At 38.4% G+C, this 21,649-nt stretch overlaps 1 protein-coding gene across 3 annotated transcripts in view; it reads right to left on the bottom strand.

Moving 5' to 3' along the window:
- Window positions 1–21,649, bottom strand: part of alk (ALK receptor tyrosine kinase) — a 755,603-nt gene that overhangs the window by 169,530 nt on the left and 564,424 nt on the right. For all 3 annotated transcript variants that reach the window (XM_041812830.1, XM_041812832.1, XM_041812831.1), the window contains one exon: window positions 20,713–20,846. In XM_041812830.1, coding sequence (XP_041668764.1) covers window positions 20,713–20,846 — 134 coding nt within the window. The remainder of the gene's footprint in view (window positions 1–20,712; window positions 20,847–21,649) is intronic.

Raw genomic sequence — 21,649 nt, 5'->3', positions numbered from 1 at the left:
TTCACTGATAAATCCCTAAAAATAGGTCAATGCATGCTCTTATAAAAGACATTTGCATAAACTACTTAATAACTGCTTTATCATAGCTTTAATCAATATTTGCAAATCTAATTTTGGCAGCCTTGGAACAGACAAAACCTCGCGACCCCAGGTTGGGAACCAATAGATTAGATAACTCAGCCACCATCTCAATTATACATAATTATGCATAAATCTTGGCCTCCAGAGAACCATGAAAGATAAGTTAACACAACACTTTTAAAATTAAATCATGTTATTTATTTATTTTTATTATTATTGTTATTATTATTTCTATTATTATTATTATTATTTTATTTTTATTTTTTTTCAGAATTTTATGTCTTTATTTTCAGAAGTGGACAATGAACAGAGTCAAACACAGGGATAAGAGATTAGGGAATGACATCCAGCAAAGGATCTTGAAACCGCGCAGTCTGGTAGGACGGGGTACAACGTAACCACTAGGCCATCTGTATCCTGTACGTCTTAAACCCAGGCTGGCCACGTACATGGGGCACAATTAACAGCAAGTTAAACTGTTCCCTACCACGACGGTTTTGACAAGAAAACATCAAATTTGTGAATTTAATACAGAACCCTGTTAGTGATTCCCTGGCTATTGGAACCAACTTCAAAAGGAGGTTGTGGATCTGCAGACTTGACTTGGCTTCTTTTTCTTGTCTCAGGCTCTCAGACACGACGAGCATTAGTTTAGCCTGCCCAAACCTTCTGTTAACGTGTAGCTACATCTAATGTACTTTTTACAATTTATTTCCAAAGTCATTGTGCCTAGATATTTGTATATTCTAGTTTAATGCATACATTTTTATCTTTATTTCTTCTATATTCAACATATTCTTTTACGATTTATTCTGCTTATTAGAAGGCGACACACTAACTGCTTTAGTATTTATTATAATTATAGGACTGGATCATTTATCACTTTACCTTGAGGATTAATAAAGTACATTTTTATTTATTTACGCCAGACAGCAGAGAGTAAAATCAAATTGAATTCAATAAAGCCACAAGTGAATTAAAGCAGGTTGCACAGAAGACTGTCTACCTAGTGATGGCAAGATAAATTAATGCATTAGAGTGCAAGTGGTGGCCTTGCTGCAACATTAAAGATTTGTTTCCATTTACATTTGCATGTAGAATAACCAGTAGGTATCCACTCAGCACCTAGCTTGGTATTTATATTGATTTTTATGCAATAAGCAAATTAATTCTTCAAGTCTAAGTTTTTTATTACAGCACATTAATTTAAATAGTGAGAGTTCTGCACTATGAATACAGGATCTGTATTTGCTGTTGTCTCATAACATATTAGACAATTACAATAATTCATTACAACACTGACCCACATATAAATATGTATAAGCATGAAATCCCTTCTCTGTATAATGTGATATCATCTGATGTTCACTAGTTAATCATGTGGACTTCAAATGGCAGAAAAAGCACGGCTGACGCAATTATGTTTCTAGTTTTAAATCACTCAGGCTCTTCTAGGAATACTGTTTGATTTTGTTTCCTCAGGCCATGCTGTCTGCACCTTGACCCTGTGTCATTTGATCTTGTGCTTCTGAAGGGGGAATGAAACGCCAGTGAAGAATAACGTATTGCATACCTTAGAGTAAAAGGAGCTGCTCATTACGTTGGTTGATATAAAAACTGAGTTGCAAATCTTAAAAGAAGCATTTGTTCAGTGTCAGCAGGTCATACATCCAATGGGGGAGCTGTGTTTAAGCCTCTCTTGATCAACATCTTTATCAGACAATATGGCGTACATGCGTATTCAAAGTGCTGCTGGCGAGCAGTTGTGCACGAGATATTCCAAGGTTGAAAAAAACACAATTTAAATTCAGATTGACTAGTCTTAAAGTAATAAAGAATGAGAAAACCATCAAAATTCAGAACAATTCATTTAACACTACCTGTAACTACCTAGCTGTTTTGGTTTTAGCCTCTTTCTCTTAATAAATGTGTATCCTGATGAATATGAAATACATTTTAACATGTTAAGTGTGACTAAAAGACTAAAAGAAACTGAAGTTCAATCACACTGATGCATCAAGCAGTAAAACAGTAACAAATGGGCTAGTAATGGGCTGAAACAGTTGCACGTTACAGAAACTTCACTTCAGCACCACGGACAGAGCACTTTAAGGAGCAGAGCATACTTCCCTTGCAAGAACAAGTGTAAAGTTGCCTCATAAGTTTCTCTCCATGATTCATCAAACGCATAACTGCTAGTACCGTGTCTGCCTCATGCTTCAAAATTAAATGGACAAGTTCTCCAACCACAAAGGGAATACCAACTACCAACACTGTTTCAAATCACACATTTATTTACAAATTGACATCTTTTAAATGCATTTGGAAGCATCACATGTGGTGATGTTCTTTATATGATTTGGAGCAGCCTTGTGTGCAGACACATTTTTCTTTTGCAAATTGGCATCTTAATAGATATACACTCATTAGCCACTTTATTAGGTACACCTGTTCAATTGCTTTTTAACACAAATAGCAAATCAGCCAATCAAATGACAGCAACTCAAAGCATTTAAGTATGTAGAAGTGGCCCATACGACTTGTTGAAGTTAAAACAGAGCATCAGAATGGGAAAGAAAGGGGGTTTTAGTGACTTTAAACGAGGTATGGTAGTTGGTGCCAGATGAGCTGGTCTGAATATTTCAGAAACAACTGGATACCACTCCTGTCGGTTAAGCACAGGAAACTGAGGTTACAATTCACATGGACTCACCAAAAATTGGACAACAGAAGATTGGAAAACATTACCTGGTCTGATGAGCCTCGATTTTAGCTGCAACATGCATGGTGTATAAACAACATGAAAGCATGGCTCCATCCTGCTTTGTATCAATGGTTCAAGTTGTTGGTGGTGTAATGGTGTGTGGGATATTTTCTTAGCACACTTTGGGCTCCTTAGCTGAGAAAAGCTTAAATGCCACAGCCTACCTGAGTATCGTTGCTGACCATGTTCATCCCTTTATGACCACAGTGTACCCATCTTCTGATGGCTACTTCCAGGAGGATAATGCACCATGTCACAAAGCTCAAAACATCTCAAACTGGTTTCTTGAACGTGACAATGAGTTCACTGTACTCCAACAGCCTCCACAGTCACCAGATCTCAATCCAGTAGAGCCCTTTTGGGATGCTGTACAGGAGATTCACATCATGGATGTACAGCCAACAAATCTGCAGCAACTGTGTGATGCAGTCATGTTAACAAAGACCAAAATTTCTGCGTACTGTTTCCAACCCCTTAGCTGAAACTATGCTACAAAGAGTTAAGCCAGTTCAGAAGGCAAAAGGAGGTCCAACCTGGTACTAGCAACGTATACCTAATAAAGTGGCCGGTGAGTGAATGTTTCTGCTTTCTGCCTATAATTTACATTTGTTTATATTTAGGTCATTTTGTGGGTGTCAGTGTTTGTGCAGGGCTGTGAGGATGTCAACATTCTGCAGGTCGTGATATAAAGAAAAAGCTTTACAGGACCAGAAGACATTGTTATGTCTGTTTTCTGCTCTCTGTAACAGACACTAAGATTAACACATGCATCTTCAGGGCAGAGCTGAGAGATGCACATAGTGGGCAGAGAGAGGTAAGTCAAACAAAATCTTCCTTCATGTCTATGCAAGGGTGTTTCTTAATTCTTTAGAGCATAACTGCTATAAAACACCCAGGAAATAAATTCTCTCTCCATATCACATGCTCTGTTTTAGCAACAGGACAGCAGCCCTGACTTTCATTTGATCAGCCTTCAATGCACGCTGTCTCTCTTCAAAACTGAAGTGCTTTCTGTACTACTGAACATAAAAATGTGGTACTGAAAAAGTATCAAAGCATCACAAAGTTTGACCACCTTACTGTTTACATGCTGTTTTAACCTGACAAAGACAACTTACAACTTTCTCTCCATTTCCTAGCCCAAAATACTGCCTAAATATCATTAATCAGTTAACCAGCTGGTAATTGTGGTGCTAACTACCAAGAGGGGCAATGTTTAATTCCTTAGTCAGCCAATCATGTATCAGCATTTCTTTCTTCTACTGGCCAACAGTGATGCACATGGCCCCTGAAATCCACCTTATTATTAGACATTTAATAACTAGGGCATGTTCTTCCACACATGTTATGTAAAATAATTATTATGGCAGGCTTTGAACTTCACCAAATGAGTCTCAGAATGACTTCAAACCCTTTTGGTATGATGGAAACAGAAAGGGCTGATAGGAGCAGAGGGCAGCGTGACTCCAGACTGCATGAGTCAGGGCAATAAACTTCAGTCTGGGAGATGGGGGATTAAATCACAAGGTTACGATGGAAAAAGGCTCACTGGTGGATGACTGTCAGCCATCAACAATGGATGTTACCATTGTCAATCGGTCCAAACCTTGTTTCAGTGCCATTTGGATCTGTGGAGAGAAAGCTGCTTAGCCTGGTGCTACTCAAACATGAAAGCTTTGGTGTCTTAAGCCAGAGGCTTCCAAAAGTAAATTTTAATATTAATTAGCAGAGCAAAAGTTTACTTCTAAAGTCTGATCCTGCGACTGATAGCTTACAAGCAGAATATCATTAAAAGTATTCGTCAAGTTTAGGCACAGCGGGAGGGCAATCCTGCACAAGGATGATAAGATTTGAGTGTGTCAGAGGCAGATCTGAGCTCACAAAAAGAATGATAAGCTGCAGAACCTGCGATACATCTGGTGCACCTGCTTGACATTACTTAGTCTGCACACGTGTGCAGCACCTACAGATTGATGAGCAGAGACAGTGGTGATGAGACTTAACAAGCCTGACAGAAACAATGAAAACAGGTATACTCTATCACTCATCCTTATGGGCCACTGCGTCAGTGCATGACATCCCTCAACCTTAATATATTTTCTGCAATTTTGACATTCGTTTGATCTTATAAACACACTCACTGCTGAGACAGTGTCAGCATTTCACTTTTGTGGAATACAAATACATATTTTTTATCAGCCTGTGCTTGTTACCCTATAACAAGAACTCCAGGGATGAGTTTATTCTATTCATGCAGGCAAAGTGAAACTGAAAAACTCAATTAAAGGCTTATGCTTGAGCTGTTTGGGTTTTTAAGGCACTTTTCAGTATTGCAGGCTATGATAGTGAATACATTTTTCCCTGAAAAACCCCATCACCCATCCATCCACATGTCTAACACTGTCCACTCCAGCAGGTTTCTCCGAAACCATTTCCCTCATTGCTTCCACAGGGCCGTGTGTGATTGATGGGCCCGGGGACACCCTCACGCTGCAGTGTACCTAATCGCAAAGTATAGACTCGCCGTAACGCTCCATTAAGGGTCTGCAGCGGCAGGGTGTAATGGTTAGGGAAATGGGCCGGGGAAGAGAAGGTCACTGGTTCACATTCCCACGGGGTTCACCGCTGTCTTGTCTCAACTTCATGTCCACTTGGAAAAAAATGAATCGTGACAGCTTGAGGGATTACACATGAGCACATGTACAAATACACTCTTCACGGACATCAACAACATTGTTATAAGTGTGTAGGCAAATGTGACCTTCTGCTTTGCCATTGTGCTATGACAGAAGCAAAGTCAAATCTGCTATTGACACAACTTGGTAATGAGCTTGTCAGTCATCACAGCGCTCTCTGTTTACCTTCAGGATGAGGAACTGAAGAGGGTAAGAGTGTCATTGACAGGTTTGCTGCGTTTGAATAATTGCGTTCGCTGTACGGCTTTGCCAAAACCAACAGAAAGAAAACAGCAGAAGGTGGGAGTCTAACTTCCTGTCAAGAGGATGAGCTCCAGAGATAGGCATATAAGCAGTCACTTTAGGGGCAACAAATTGGATTGCTTGTTGGCCCTGTGACTGATGAGTTAATTAAAGTGGAAGGGTATGGAGAAAGAAGTCAGACACTGCTCCATTTATTTATCCTGTATTGACTATATCTCCTCGCACTTCACTGGCTTGAGTAATCGCCGTCTTTCTGCTCAGGAAAACAACTAAGAAGGAACAAATGGACATTGTTTAATTTACAATTCAGATACAAAAGATCACAAGGAGAGCTGATTAAGCCTACATTTATGTATGGGATTCAGATGGATTCTTGAAAATTGACTTCTAACTGGGAATGTGCACAATTAGCTGGGTATTAAAGTTATTTAAAGTTGGACGCCTCATTTGTTGGCTGGTTAGGTGAGTTTCTTATTAATAAATGCATGCAGTCTCAGACAAATGCCATGTTTAAATGTTGATAATATTTTACTCACACGATCTTATTACTCAAATACTCTAACTGTAATCATTATAAGACAGAAAGACTGCACACAGACCTGCCAGTGTTGCACCAAGCTTTCTTATGGTACAGTACTTCAAGTCCCATTTCTTTTAGCAGCATATTTCCTGTCACCAGTTTTGCTTCTTTTCAGGCTAATCTCCTCCACTCTGGTATTTTCCCAAATTACCTGCATGAAGCTGTGCTTACAGGGCTATAGTTAGCTTGCCTTCTGAGTCATATGTTCCTCAAAGCCTAAACTCCCCAGTGCCGTGCCGGTCACAGCAGCGGTCAGACTTCCCATCAGCCACTGCTGATTCACACTGTTACAAACTGTAGTTAAATTCTAGCAGTATTATATATTTTCCATTAAAACAGTATGGTATTGTTGAACACAGTGTATTCTGGGAAGTAATTTTGAAAATTATGACATTTTCCAATAAATACAGCATTTTACTGCATTGCTCTGAATCACGGTGATTAACACAGGAAGACCAAAAAAAAAAGAAAAAAAAATTGTGAAGGAGACATGTTGCACACGAGTCGATTCTGGAATTTTTTTTCAAGATCATCCACATAACTCCTGCTCATTCTGTGGAAAACAAGATGAAATCAAATGGGCTTCCTCTGTCAGGATTTTGCTGACTGTGGTCATCTTTTGACAAGCCATTGCTGAGCTAGGAGAGATTTCTTTTTACATAGGTTGAACTACTTTACAGCCCCCTAATGCTGTCCTTTGAGCTTGTAGGAATGGGGAGACAAAGTTCTTTTAAGAAAACAGGTAAAGAGTACTTCTGAAATACTTTAAATGAGTAAATAGTTGTTTGTACAATTGCACTTCTGTCATTTGATATTAGTACTCATTGTGAGTAATGTTACTTTTAAAGTCTGTCACTGCAGGATTTATAACAAATGATGTATTGTTGTCATGTTTTGGTTAAGCTAGCTCTGCTCTATCAGTGCAGTAGAAGTATTTCTTTTCCATGTTTCATCTGACTCCTCATCAACAGTTTCTTGGTGGGTTCAATAAATAAACATACTGTATGGACTTAAAGAGGTAAAATACATGACCTTTAAGACAAGATTACATTGGCCTCAGAAGTCCGGGCCTCGGGGTTGCCTCCCTACCTCACCAGGTAAGGGAAAAGATGATAAGAGCAGCGGTATTTTACTGGTTTTCGACTCCAACTTATTCTACACCTCTAACAGAGGATGCCATAAATTTCTTTGTCGGTGCTCTCAAGCAGAGCTGCTGCTATGGCAGCTGAGATGGACAAAACAGCTGTTCTGTTGGTAATCATTCTACAGTGCTGCGTGTCCGCATTCATGTGGCCAATACCAGTGTGGGTTTGTTTAAAGAAAATAATGGGGGTGATCATTTGTAGTGGGTGTGTTTTGGCCTTAAAAGTTACCGTAGATGTCATTAAACAGTTGCTGTTTGAGACATAAAGTGCAACTCCATGTTTAATAACACTGAGTCATTACAAAGTCAATTATAAGACTAATAACAAATCATTGAAAGAACCAGCACACAGATGGTTACAAGTCCATTAAAATCAACAAACAAGAAGATTTCTAAGAAGCCAAGACATCTAAAAAACAAGAGTCAAAAACAAGAGTATGACCCTAAATTCCACTAAAAACAACTGAGCTCAAAATATGTCAAATACGTCAAAGAGTTTGGTGACACATGTAACACTAAAACAGATGTAATACTGTAGACTTGAACAGCATGTGCAAAGTATGTAATGAAATGTTACTTGAATAATGATGGCCACATCAAGTACTCAAATACTCATACCCGTTCCTAGTAGCCCTGTAGCTCCAGGAGTAGCTACTGCCACACTGCCATGGTGCTATACTACCCAGATGTAAACAGAGTGGACAGATAGCACTGACAGCATCTTGTAGGGGTATTTTGAACTAGAAAATAGAGATAAAAGTGTATGTAGGCTGCAAGCTTAAACTAATGTAGTAACACTCTGTAACCTTTCTCTGCTCAGGTGTGTTCACCTAGGACTAAATAACAGCAGCACAAGCATTCTTACTGTGAGCTTCAATTGGCAAACCAATTTCACAGTATTTACCAGTTGTGATCCTATAAATTATGAGAGACAATAGAGCAGTGGTTCACAACCTTTTATCCTTTGATCCCCCTGTTTATATCTAATCTCCGATTTCTGAGAATCGTTTTGCGGAGCACATCGCTCCCTCTCTAGTCAATCAGAGCAGTTCCACTGCCTGTGCTCTAGTCCAGCAGCGAAACGTCCCTGGAACGCCACTCCGCTTTGCTTTGTTCGAGATACACTGCAGGACTATTTTCAGCACCAGGTGCTGCCAAACCATATCAGCTCCCCTCGATGAGAAAGCTCCAAACAGGAAGTCGCAAAGCATAGAATATCTGGTTCTTTCAGAATATAACACAATGCACAGACTCCCAGTGGTAAATTATTACTGTATCAACATTATGTCTCATCCTGCAGCGAGAGCAAAGGGTCACCAAGAGGTCAGTGGGTCACAGAGCTACAACGACACCATTGACGAGGAAGAGGTAACTTTTGAGGACATTTAGCTAAAGAATTTTACATAAAACCACACATCCTTTAAGCAAACATTAACCTTTCAACTTCCTAATGCACTCATCCAATGGTGGAGGTAATAATATCATGTACTTATACCAGAAAGGATGATAAATTAACCCCAAAGGTGAAATAATCTGCAGTTGACATAATATTTCTGTGTGAACTCGCAGTTCTCCCGTGATCTCCGCCCTCTGATCAGGGCTGCACGCCATGGCGGAGCACTCTAGACCTGTTACCATTGGGTGAGGTTGCGCTTCATTGTGCGGCACAGTCGTCCTATGTGGAAATTGCGGGTAAGAAAAGCTTAGTCCACCCAGGAACCACTTAGAAAAATTAAAAACCAACGTTAATTGTCTTCACTGACAAAATCTGAACAGTAGGCCTGCACACACTTTTTCTTAACAAATCATCTATGGATAAACTATCCATTATTACAACGCTGTATTAGGGCCACTCTTGAAATAGATAATAGAAAAGATAAGTGGATTTTCAAGAAAAACTTAAAATCATCAAGTTTAAAAAGTTATCAATGTACTTTTTTTATTATAAAAGACATAAATGTACATAAACCAAAACCTAGACTTTTTAAGGCTACAGAGTCGAAAATCCAACCTCTGTTTTCAGTTCAGTTGTTCATTTTTTACTTTACACCGCTGTAAGTTTAAAATTTGAAAAACATGAAATTTTAAAAGCTTCTAAAGTAAAAATTTTAAACTATAAACCTCAAAATTTTAAACATTTTTCTTCAAAAACTACTGGATACTCTATTTTTTTGTGATCAAGTTGTTATTTCCATTTTATCAATTTAACAAGAGAGTACAAACAGTAAATATTTCAGAGCATCGGGGGCATAAATGTCTGCATGTAATCAGTTGCAGCATCATATGTATAAGTCCACTCTTAATCTCTTTGGGTAATAATATGTTGTCCCTAACACATCATGGTTTAAAAAAAGTATATATAGATATAATTTCATCAATGCTGGTGCAGACAGGTTCCCATGCCCCCCCCTAAGATCTCTGAGGCTGCCCCCCCTAAGATCTCTGAGGCTGCCCCCCCAGGGGTGCCCAGACCCCAGGTCGCGAACCACTGGAATAGAGAGTATGCAAGCAAAACATTCTGAAACACAGCTGCCTATGGGGAATGGACAAAGCAGGAGGAAAACAGATTAATATCTGCTTAAATTAGGGATATGTAGACTCAAAGAGACAAGAGTACCTTGCTGCAGACAAAATGGCCAACATACATCCAATCCATACCGGAAGTCTCAACTGGAAGTCCGTACGTCTAAGGTTGGGCTTAGGCATTAAAACCCGAGTGGTTAGGTTCAGGGTAAGGCAGTGGGGAAGGTGATGTATTTGAGATCCAGCACCAAGGGTTAGGCTTAGGCGTGAAAAAGACTGACAAACACCAGCAGCTGAGTCCAACACGAAGAAGAAACTTCCACTTGGGACTTCCAGCATGGATTGGTTGTATAGCGTCGGCCATCTTGACTGCAGTTGGGCCCCTCTCCAAAGCGATCCATACTGTTTACTAAAGACACAGTGGACTGTAGACATTGATATGTAGAGTTTCCTGATATCTATATAGACCTGATTTGAAGTAGATGAAGCAGAGCCAGACGGCACTCATCAGGCCGGGTTATCAGTGATGGATGTGAGACTGGTATAATGCCATAGTTTTGTGTTACTTATCTGGTTAAACTGCTGAAAAATGAAATCCCCTTTCAGATAAAAACAAGAGGAGGAAGAATGAAGAGGGGTAGAGCTTGTAATCATCACTTACTGAATGCTTTCTGGCCTTGTGGAATGATAAATACAGAATTTCATCAGCTGAGGATCTTTACTAAATTATCAAAAAGACAGCACATTTTTGCTGAAATAAAGCCGTTTACTGATACTCCCCACACATATCTGGCACCAATATCTGCTATCTGCCACTCAGCAGCTGAAACTGTCGGGACTGGGATGTCACGTGCCTACCCTCTTCTCAAGTGCTCAACACTAGACCAGTCCTTTGAGTGCAATTTAGCTTTGTGTTTGATCAGATTGGATTTAGTTCTCTCCTTATTCCACCTTGTTCTATGAAGAGGAACATATTATAATACACCACAATGGGCCAAAAATTAGATTAAATAATTAGAATGCCTTTTCTTTATTACCAGTTAGCACATTTCCATGAGTGCAACATGCTTTTTTAAACCTTTTCTTGATTTCTGCAGGACATCATTATGCAATGAGCACATATTGTTAGCACGAACTCTTTCTGATGAAAACTTTGAACCTTTGGGGGAAAATTAAAGACAATTAATTACAGCCAAGCTTGACTCAAGCTGTGTGCATACTAGCTGAACAGCCTAACAATAGAGGTCATTAGTAGTAGTAGTAATTAGCTCATTTTGAGTGCATCAGTCTGGAACAACAAAAGAAAACTTTTTTTTTTCTTTTCTCTGGCCAGCAACTGAGTATTACAGCCTTAATCGAGCAACTTGGCTTCATGTTCTGTCCTCAGTAGGAGGGAAGGTAATTCGAGCTCAGGTTTGTGGCAGGTGCTGCAGGGGAGAGTGGGGGAGGTTTAGGACACCGTGAAATGTGGTGAGGCCACTCTGGTGTGCGTGCCGAGACGGATTAGGGCTTAGTTTGGGAGTGGGATGTGTGTAGTGGGCGTTGTGCATGGGACCCAGGTGGTGCCTGAGGAGAATACAGCACGTCTGCAGGTTTTTTTTGTTTTTTTTTTTCTCACAACTAGCCTCGGCTCGTGTGCTGCCTGGCAAGAGGAACACGTTGAACCCAAAGCTGAGAACAATTAGACAGTGTTCAAGCGAGGCTGGATTTGCATGAGCATCAGCAAACTGCTCTGCTCTGTCCTTATGGAGACAGAAAGAACAGTTTGACAAAGAATCGCTGCAGAAACTCTGAAACTTAAGTTAGACACATATCGATTTATTCGTGGTTGAATCTAAGCTACACTGATGTGTTTCTTTTGTTGTTCACTTTTTATATCAGGCCTCTCTCCTCAGGCACATTGATTTAGGATCAGGAGAGTGAGAGGAAGGCTAAGAACTACTTACAGACCAGTGCTGGGAAACGCTACCTTTAACTGTAACTCTCTACTGAACACTTTTACTGCTTTTAAAAAGTAACTTACTTGTCTGATGTCTAAATTTCAACATACTTAAAAAAGCAGACCAAAATAAGTTTAATAAAACAGCATATGGCTGTCAGCCAGTGTGCCTTATCAATCAAGGTCCATAAATAGTGCAATTATTTTGTTTAAATCACATTAACTGCCTTATTGTCCCTCTCAGCACTAATGTCTTCCTGCAGCCACAGTGATGCAAAATAGGTCCACCGCTCAAAAACTAGGGCTGTGGAATTATTCAAAATTTAGATTAAATTGCAACACGAATTGAATTTGCAATATGAATAAAATTATATCAATTTAACATTGTTTTAAATTGTTCAGCCCTAGTTTAATCTACCAAATATTGAGTTTGCTATCATATTATTGGGGAAGAAAAACATGTTAAGTAGATTATTTTCCCAAATCATTCAGCCTTAAAAAACCTAATTGGACAAGTCAGAAGTCATCTGACCTTGTGTCTTTAAACATTTTACTATTAACTTTTCTCTTATTGTCCTTTCAATCCATAACAAGCTCTTTTTTCCATGGTTAAGTTCATTAAGGGAGCTTTCACACTAGGTGCCTGATCCCAGATCCGAGTACACTTGAGCCCAAGGTCCAGTTTGTTTTGGTGAATGTGGGTGCCGGGTAACAGACCCAGGCCCACTTAGGGAGGTGGTCTCGGGTACGATTCAAGTGGGCTCTGGCACGGTTTGGCTGAGATGTGAATGCAACCGTGCCCGGATAGAGCATGGGTGATATGACAGAGCGTCCTATCAGCTTAAAAACTTAACTTCCATCCACGGCGTGGCAGTTTGTTCATATTTTTCCTCAATGAAAGGTGGAAATGATCAGATTCAAATCAATAAACAGTCCGTTTTGACTCACTTTATGGATGAACACAAGTTGGAGTCAGTGAGATAAGATGCAAAGGTAAAAAAAAAACCTTTCACCTCAAAAACTGCTGTATTCATGCAGCACAAGCCCATTTAATCCTCTGAGCTGCACATTGATGTGCAGATATGAAGAGAAACGTTGCTGGTATCTTAAAAAGGGATTTTAAAATATCCATGGCAGCAGGATGGACCTGAGTGGTTGCCATGGTTGCTCCTTCTTCTTTCTCCTCCTTGGCAGGTTTGTAAACCTGTTACATGCATACTGACACCTGCTGTTTCAGACTGAGTACATACTCAAGTGGGCCCAGGCATGGATCGATGTTGCAGTCCATGTCAGCGACTGGGCCTAGTGTGAAAGCACCCTTAATATTCATTGATCAACCTGAAGTTCTTCATTTTCCTTCAAAATAAAGTCAAATCAGTCAAAAAGTTCTTGTTAAAAGATAACTTGCCCTCATTTTAGAAAAGAGAATCCACAGGTAACATTGCAGCAATAAGAGAAGAGGATTTGTTTCAGCTGCTGCTATTCACTACAACCAGCATAGCAAGCACAGCTCTGGAACAGAGGCTCTCCTCCATGTTTCCTACTGGTTAGTGAAAGCTCACCTTAAGTCATTCCTGATAAAACTGTCAATGGTTTTCAGTAAGATTTAAAAGCTTCAGAGGATGAAAAAAATGTTTCCCTCCTCACTTTCCTGAATACAATAACATTCTTGGGGGCAGATGGGAAGTTGTGTGGGGCCTTTTGTGGCTCTGAAGATAGCAACTCGTACACATGTTGGCGATACTGTTGAGACGGCAAATAACCTTACATCTGCCTTAGAATATGTCGACTATCATCGTGTTACAGCCTAGTTTACACTTCCATACCTCTTCTGTATGATAAGAGTAACAACAATGATGATATAACCTTTACATCTGTTATAAGTCTTACAATGTGACAAGGAACTGGGCAGAGGAAGACAGTAATAGACACAGATGTTTCCATAAAGACAACAGAACAAGGCTCTTCATCTTAGCTTTCAAAACATAATGGGGATATTTTCACAAAGTGAAGGCTGTCCTATGTATCTGTCGTCTTCTCATCTGTATTAGTGACCTACAAATGCACTGTGACATGACTTAAGGTTTGCCTTCTGCTGGTGCACAGCTACCTGCTGAGAAGTTGAAGAAAAACAGAAACAGTGCACGTGCTTCTGAGATTTTTTTGTGACTACAGGTAAGGAAAACCCAGCAGTATTTTTCCAGTAATTATTTTAATAATATAATGCCACTATATGAATAATGAAACTCATTAAAACAAAACAGAACTCTAATGGATGACTTTTTTTTTAGCACATTAGCCCAAACATCCCATGAACCTCGACATAGAGTTAGTCTATTTTGCTGATAAAGTTAAGGTTATAGTTAAAGTTAGCGGGAAGACATCTAAATATGAGGCTGTGTGAGCTCATTTTAGTTTCCACCCCAAAGTCTGACCTTATCTCCTCTCTCCCCATGCGCATGCATTTCCCTATTTGACACCTTCATCTAGATCAGGGGTGTCAAACTCAAGGCCCGGGGACCAAATCCGGCCTGTGGTGCAGTTATACCTGGCCCACCAGCTCATATGATATCTTTATTAGAACTGGCCCACCAGTATGAGAGCTCCAGATTTACTCCAGTATAAAAATGTAAACTTAACCTTGATGATTTATAATATCCTTGTTGAGTCATAAAATTTAGAAAGGTAAACAGTAAAAATAATTTGATTAAAAGTCAGAAATCTAGGAGAAATTTGTGTTTTCTCTATATTTTCAATTTTGCATCTCCCATAACTAAAAGTTATGGTTTTGACAATTTATTTCATATTTTAACCTTTACATCTAATAACTTTGACTTTTTCTCTCATTTTTTGACCTTTTATATTTACAATTTCACATTTTAAATCCTATTTTGACCTTAAAAGTCATGGTTTGGACTTTTATCTCATGGTTTGACCTTTTTCAACTCCCAACTTTGACTTTTATCTCTGTTATAAACCTTTAAAGCATGTGATTTTTAATGTTATTTCATATTTTGACTTTTAAAACTCACGCATTTGAAATGTAATCTCATATTTTGACGTTTCATACTCATGGTTTTTATGTTTATCTCACATTTTGATCGTTTAATATCATGATTTTTAATTTTATCTCAGTTTTGCTTACCATTTCAACTCCTAACTTTGACTTTTACCTATTTTTTTTACCCTTACAACTCATGATTTTGAATTTTATTTCATATTTTGACATTTAAAACTCATGATTTTTACTTTTATCTAATTTTTTGACTGTTAACAATCATGGTTTCAGTATTCTATCACATATTTTGCCTTTTAAAAACATTATTTTGACGTTAAATGCCGTGTTTTTACCTTTAAAACAAATATGTTTGACTTTTTATCTCAGATATTGAGTTTGTAACTTATCATGTTGACCATATAATCTCAAAACCATTTAGATTGATGGTCAATGGTTAAATATTGACCCTGTTAGGCCCTCAGGTTAGACCCAAATTCAGAATCCGGCCCCTGCTATGATTGAGTTTGACACCCCTGATCTAGATACTGTACTGAGGTGGAATCAGGTGTTGCTGATTTGTTCTCAGGTCAGCCAGCTGTGAGAAACGTATCTGAATCAGGACACGAGTTGTTAGGTAAAACTAACCTCTCTGACCTGACCGTCAGCTTGAATAGCCCATTTGGACTGAATATGGGGGAAAAAATGTCAAAGAGAAATCTCCTGTTGAACGATGGTCCTCTACATCCAGAGGTAAATATTGACCCAGCGTTGAAGACGTTTCATTGTAGCCAAGCTCAAAGACTCTGTCTCTATAAAAGCCGAGGAGATTAAATTCTCTGGACTGGGTGCATCTCTATGAATTCATAAGAAGGCCCTGGAGAATGATCACCATGTTTAAGATGCTTTGTGTGCTTCTGTAGAAAAATACAAGAAAAAAGCCCATTTGAATGCCTCCTGGTATCCAGTAACAGGAAACAGAATAGACTAGACTTTGAAGGCTGTTTCACACAATGCTGCTCCATCTGTCATTCTTTTGTCTGTTTAGCGGGAGGGAAATTCACGTAACAAGAACATTTCCCAGGTGTCCTCTACGTCCAGTGGACATTATTCTGCCAACATCTAACAAACATGCAGTAGAGTGGTTTGTAACTGTTACTTCACTTCTAAAGGCAACTCAGTTTCAAAACTGAGACAGAAATAGAGGCTTTTACATTCAGAAATAAAGTCTGCTGTAAGATTTCCCCTCAAATTTGTTACTGAAAAGGAGCTTAAATTAAGATGATGTGGGGTATCGGGGAAGTACTGTGATTAAATGAAATTATGAGGACATCATTGCAAATCTAATTAGAACATTTCTAAGATAACAGGGACAATGGTAGCTATTGTTGGAGCATTTTCTTGGTCATTATTCTTTTTTTAATTCCTCTTGTAAGAGTTTAGCAGGCTCATGATAAACAAGTTAGATAACTTTCCAACATAAGCCTGAATTAAATAAAGTTACTTCATTTAGCTTTAATGTCAGAGCATGCATATACATCATAACTACATCTGCTTCCTTCAAATACTTATAATTCACCACTATGTTCTTCACTTGTTTAGTTTCTGCTTCTTTCTGTTGAACAAACATCTCTGTACACGGTTGCTGTGCCGCTGCAGCCAGCTCAGAGGAAATTAGATCAGTTTTATTAATCCAATTTCAGGGGCTTTCGAGGTTGACAGAGAGGGATATTATTTCAGTCCTGAGCAGTCTACGTATTTCATTGCACAACACGGTGAAATTAAGTTAAAAATCACAAAATGCTACTGAGCAATTTTCCTGTTTGGCATGTTTTGAGCTGCTTTGGGAACTTGGTCACCCTGCAGACACAGTTAGGCTGCATACATAACACAGGAAGTGTGACTGTGGAGACAAGGAAAACAATTGAAAACACATGAAGGACCCAAGAGATATCAAGCAATACTTGGACCATATTAAGGTTGTATTGGTTAGTAGTTTTTACATTTTGATGCAGTTTTAGTGCTGGTTATGAGGCTTTTACCTGACTCCTGCATCACATGCTTTACATCTATTTCAATGTTTAAGTCAATCTAAGAACTTGAATTGCTATAACTACCTCCTCTTTTTATTGTTCTTGCTGCAGATGTTAATATTAGAATAATCAGTCTACTACCATTTTTATGGATAGCAACAGATTACTGCTGTGGACCCGCCTGTCTAAATCAGCTCTACATCGATTATCAGCATTTTAAATGAATCTAACATCAGCTGCTATCATTATCAACATCAGTTTGCCCCATTTCATCATAAAGTTAGTTCCTAATTTTATTATTACTGTGATCAGTCATCTATCAAACCTGGTTTTAACACCTAATTCTACATAATGTAACCATTATTACTGATGTAATAGCCGTATAAAAGAAAATAACTTGAACGCGGATTTATGGCCAGGTAAGCAGTAAATCTGTATTTTTCAGTGTTGTTTGTCTCTACCCGTCTCTCTCTTTCTATCCACTTACGTCCAGCACAGCTTGACAGATGGCTGTTCAACAGGAGTCTGACTGTGCTCCAGGTTTCTCTCTGGTAAAAGGACGTTTTTCCTCACCACTGTAACTTTAGTGAATGCTGCTAAGTGCTGTGCTCACGGTGGATTCATGTTAGGTCTTTGTTAATAGCTTCAATTCAACAAAGAGAGTGTAAAAGCGTATCGTGAGAAAATATGGTTGTGAATCTGAGCCATATAAATAAAAACTGACTGAAGAACAGCAGTCATTAACAGCAGGGAGGGGTTAAGTCATTTGGAAGCCCCAGGTAAAGACCGATACGAGCCCCTTCTATATATAGCTAACAGCATTTATTACAGGTAAACAATCATTTTGAAGCATCATTTATCTGTGCACAAAGACAGATAAGTACAGGACATCTAATCCTGAATTATAAATCCAAAATACCAAACGGTACTTATTTATTCCCTCTTTAAAGAGTATCATAACTCAAACTTACCAGCATCATAATAATCTAAAATATCTCTTGACCAGATGGAACTTACAAAAGTTTAAAAATATAAATCCTCATTATTAGGTTAAACTATCATTTACCTGAAGATATCTTCAGGCTGTTTGGGCCAGGGACATTCTGGATTATCGAAATCTATTTAGATGTAATTTTTCCACTCTTCTTGGTCCCTTAATTACATAATAAATACACAACTTTATTACTGAAAATAATTGGTAAATATGACTTCATCTTTAGGCCCCTTCGAGCATGAAGCCCAAGAAAATTGCCAACCTTTGCACTCCTGGGGCCAAAATATAACTACAGTGAAACATTTACCAGACATGATAAAACCCATAGATAACTCGAGTGCATCATAGCATACTGGACAGTAAACATTTAACCTCCTTTATCTTGTTTTATGATAGTTGGAAGCCAAAACCAAAAACTAAACTGAAGCTCTGTTCATCATCTTGGCAGTAATTCAGACCTTATGTTGTTTTTTATTTATCACAATGTGTCTGTTTATGGTTGGTGTGAATAATAATACTAATATTATTGATTTAAAGATATTTTTATTAAAAGTTAATTAGTTTTTATTATTATTATTATTATTATTATTATTATTATTATTATTAATAATAATAATAATAATAATAATAATAATTAGTTATAATAAGAATAATTAGTTTAATAATAATAATAATAATAATAATAATTACTATCACTAGTATTTTCATCATTAATTATTAATGATTTTGTAATTATAATGATAATTATTATTATTGAATGATATTTTTAATTAGAAATTATGTTATTCATATAACAATAAAACAACAACAACAATAAAAATAATACATTCAGAAAGCACGAAATATAGGAATATTTCAACTATAAATGCCATAGTGAAGATTTTTATCTTTAAAAGGTCAAGAGAGGCAGATCCATGCCTTTTTCCCCTTTAGGATTAATTTGTTGTAATGGTCTGTTAATTAGCCTTCATAAAATGAACATGAAACAGCTACAGATCATTTCAAATGCAGCATGAGTCCTGACCAAGACTGTAAAAAAGTAGATCTCAGTATTCTGATTTTAAAATGCCTGCCTCGGCTCCCAGCTGATTTCAGAACAGATCTAAAGGTGTTATTAGTTTCCAAGTCACTGAATGGTACAGGCCTAGAATAAAATTCTTGCCTTGTTTAAAATGTTTCAACCAAACAAAATTCTCTTCCTGTCCTGACTTCATGGTGAAGCTGCATTTCATCACTATGTTGCAAACAATCACAACCACGTCTGTAAGAGCTTAGTATATTCCAAACATAAACTCATTAAATTTAGATTAAAAACATTTGTTTTGTGCCTGTTCTTCATTTCTATTGTACTTTAGTTTGACATTCAAGCCTTTATTTTGATAAAATCATCCTATTGTCTTTAAAATTGATCTTACATACTTAGTGTTTTATCTATATTTTATGTATCTATTTGTTCAAATATTTTGTTTTCTTTCTTCAGAGCTTCCTTTTATCTGTATAATGCACACAGAAAAGGCTTGATGCATATAATATAGCATACAGTATTGTTGTCTTGCCTTGTCTTACTCAATTTAGAAAAGAGAAGCATAAAAATATGTTTTATGTATTTTTAGTAAAAATTAATCTGAACAGAGAGAAAAAAGTTCTGTCTAGAGCTGGGTGATACAGGCCAAAAGTCATATGTGAATATTTTTTAATCTCACTCATATCTTGATATTGAAAGCTATCAAATGATATCACTTGCTCCAAATGTCACATAAACACACGTGTAAACAGCCAGCTGTCCAATGTTAACATGTAAATATAAAAGGACATGAAAAACAACTTTTATCCCAAAGAAGCTCCTTAAAAAAAGAGGAAATAAAATGATGATTCCCAAAATCTTAGATAAGACTGATATTATAATCAAACCATACTGATGCAATTCATTTGACAACAAAAACAGAAGTCCAAGCTCTGAATATAGGGAAACATTTTCTTCTTATATCACCAGAAATTGCAGACAAGCATGAGCTAATCTACTGAACTGTACAGAAACAGTGGCCACATATGTAGTGAGGTTGTACAACGTTTCTACACTCTTGAATGCCTTGTGTTTCAAACTGATAAAAATCTCCATTACTATAACTGGTGAAATCAAAATGATGGAAAGCACTGTCGAATTACACAAATACATCTACAATGTTTGAAAAAGTGGGTGGAGCTGGCAAGGATTTTGCCACTGCCACCCACTTTTCCCAATGCTGTCAGCATATCTGTGCAATTTGGACAGTTTTCAGGAGTCTTCTTGACACTTGATGATTAGAAATGAGAAATTACCCAGTATTAAGATATGCACAACATTGGATTTTTGCTCAAATCCAATATACAGATAGCTCCAAATTCAATTTAGCCAATACTTACATCAAACCAGAATAATGTAGGTCAGACCTAAAACTTCAGTCGTTAAAACACACTGAGGATGAACAAAGTAAAAGACTTTAGCTGATGCCTAAAATTCTGCAAACTTACTTGTACATATGGCAGATAAATACAGCTGATATGAGTTTTATATATGGGTAGCCAACATACACTGTATTGAATAAGGTGATATTGTCTTACCCCATGGCTTGTTTCAATAATACATTGAAATAAAGACTTGGTATATTGCCCAGCCATAGCCTCATCCCCATTAACCTCCTATCATTTCTGTATAAAAGAACATGGATGTGTCCACTTACTCATGGTGCAGTTGGTGGTGAAGTGGGGTTCAATGGTGGCTGCGTCATCCTGTGGAATCCGCTGATCGTAGCTGGCTGAGACCCGAAAAGCCGATCCACCGTGGGTCCCCAGGGTGAGATGGACCACTGCCCAGCTGCCAAGGAGAGAAAGCAGGACTAGTGTGAGTGTGAGGAGCAGACACCATGGCTGACACAAACACCCACATCCCATGCGAGGGTTAGGGGTGAGGGTAGCATGGGCCTGCTCTGTCTGAGCTCCAAAAGTCTCAGAGGAGGGACTGTCCAGGGCTTTAGCTGAGGCCGATATTGAGGTTTCCTCATCCCCTTCCGTTTTGGGAGGGTCCCTTTCCTCCTTTGTCTGTTGATGCATAGCTCCCCTTTGAGCCCACCTCAGACTCTCTGGGTCAAGCAAAGATTTAGAGGTGGCCGGGTGCCAGGTGGTGCCTCACTTGAGAGCTTAAGGCAGGTGTGAAGTCTGACAAGATATAAAGCCACGGCAGCAGGTGTGTGGTCGAGGGACAACAACAGACACGGGTCAAGTTCTTGTTTTTCAGTGAGCTGCAGTCCTGATGTGAATGCTGTCCTCTCTCAACCAGCGGCTGGCTTTGTAGACTTTAACTGGCCCTAATTTTATTAGGCAAATTGTGCTGATTTCTGTTTGGCTCAGAGCTCATCAACAATCCCTCTCTCTCCTTTCCCCTCCCTCTAACTCTTACCCACCCCTTTTCTATTAACCTACATGTCATGAAACCACATATAGTGACTGTGGCATTTACCTACTTCCTTAATGACAGAGCCAATTTATGAACAACATATCCTCTGCATCTACACACCACTGCACATGCACCAATACTTGACTGTACATGCAAACCCACTCAATAACCTACTGAGAGATTTAAAGCCATATCACAGAAACACATGCATCATTGCACACTGC

This window comes from Cheilinus undulatus, linkage group 18 (genome assembly GCF_018320785.1).
Source record: "Cheilinus undulatus linkage group 18, ASM1832078v1, whole genome shotgun sequence".
NCBI lineage: Eukaryota > Metazoa > Chordata > Actinopteri > Labriformes > Labridae > Cheilinus > Cheilinus undulatus.
This window is presented reverse-complemented; position numbering and strand designations above follow the sequence as displayed.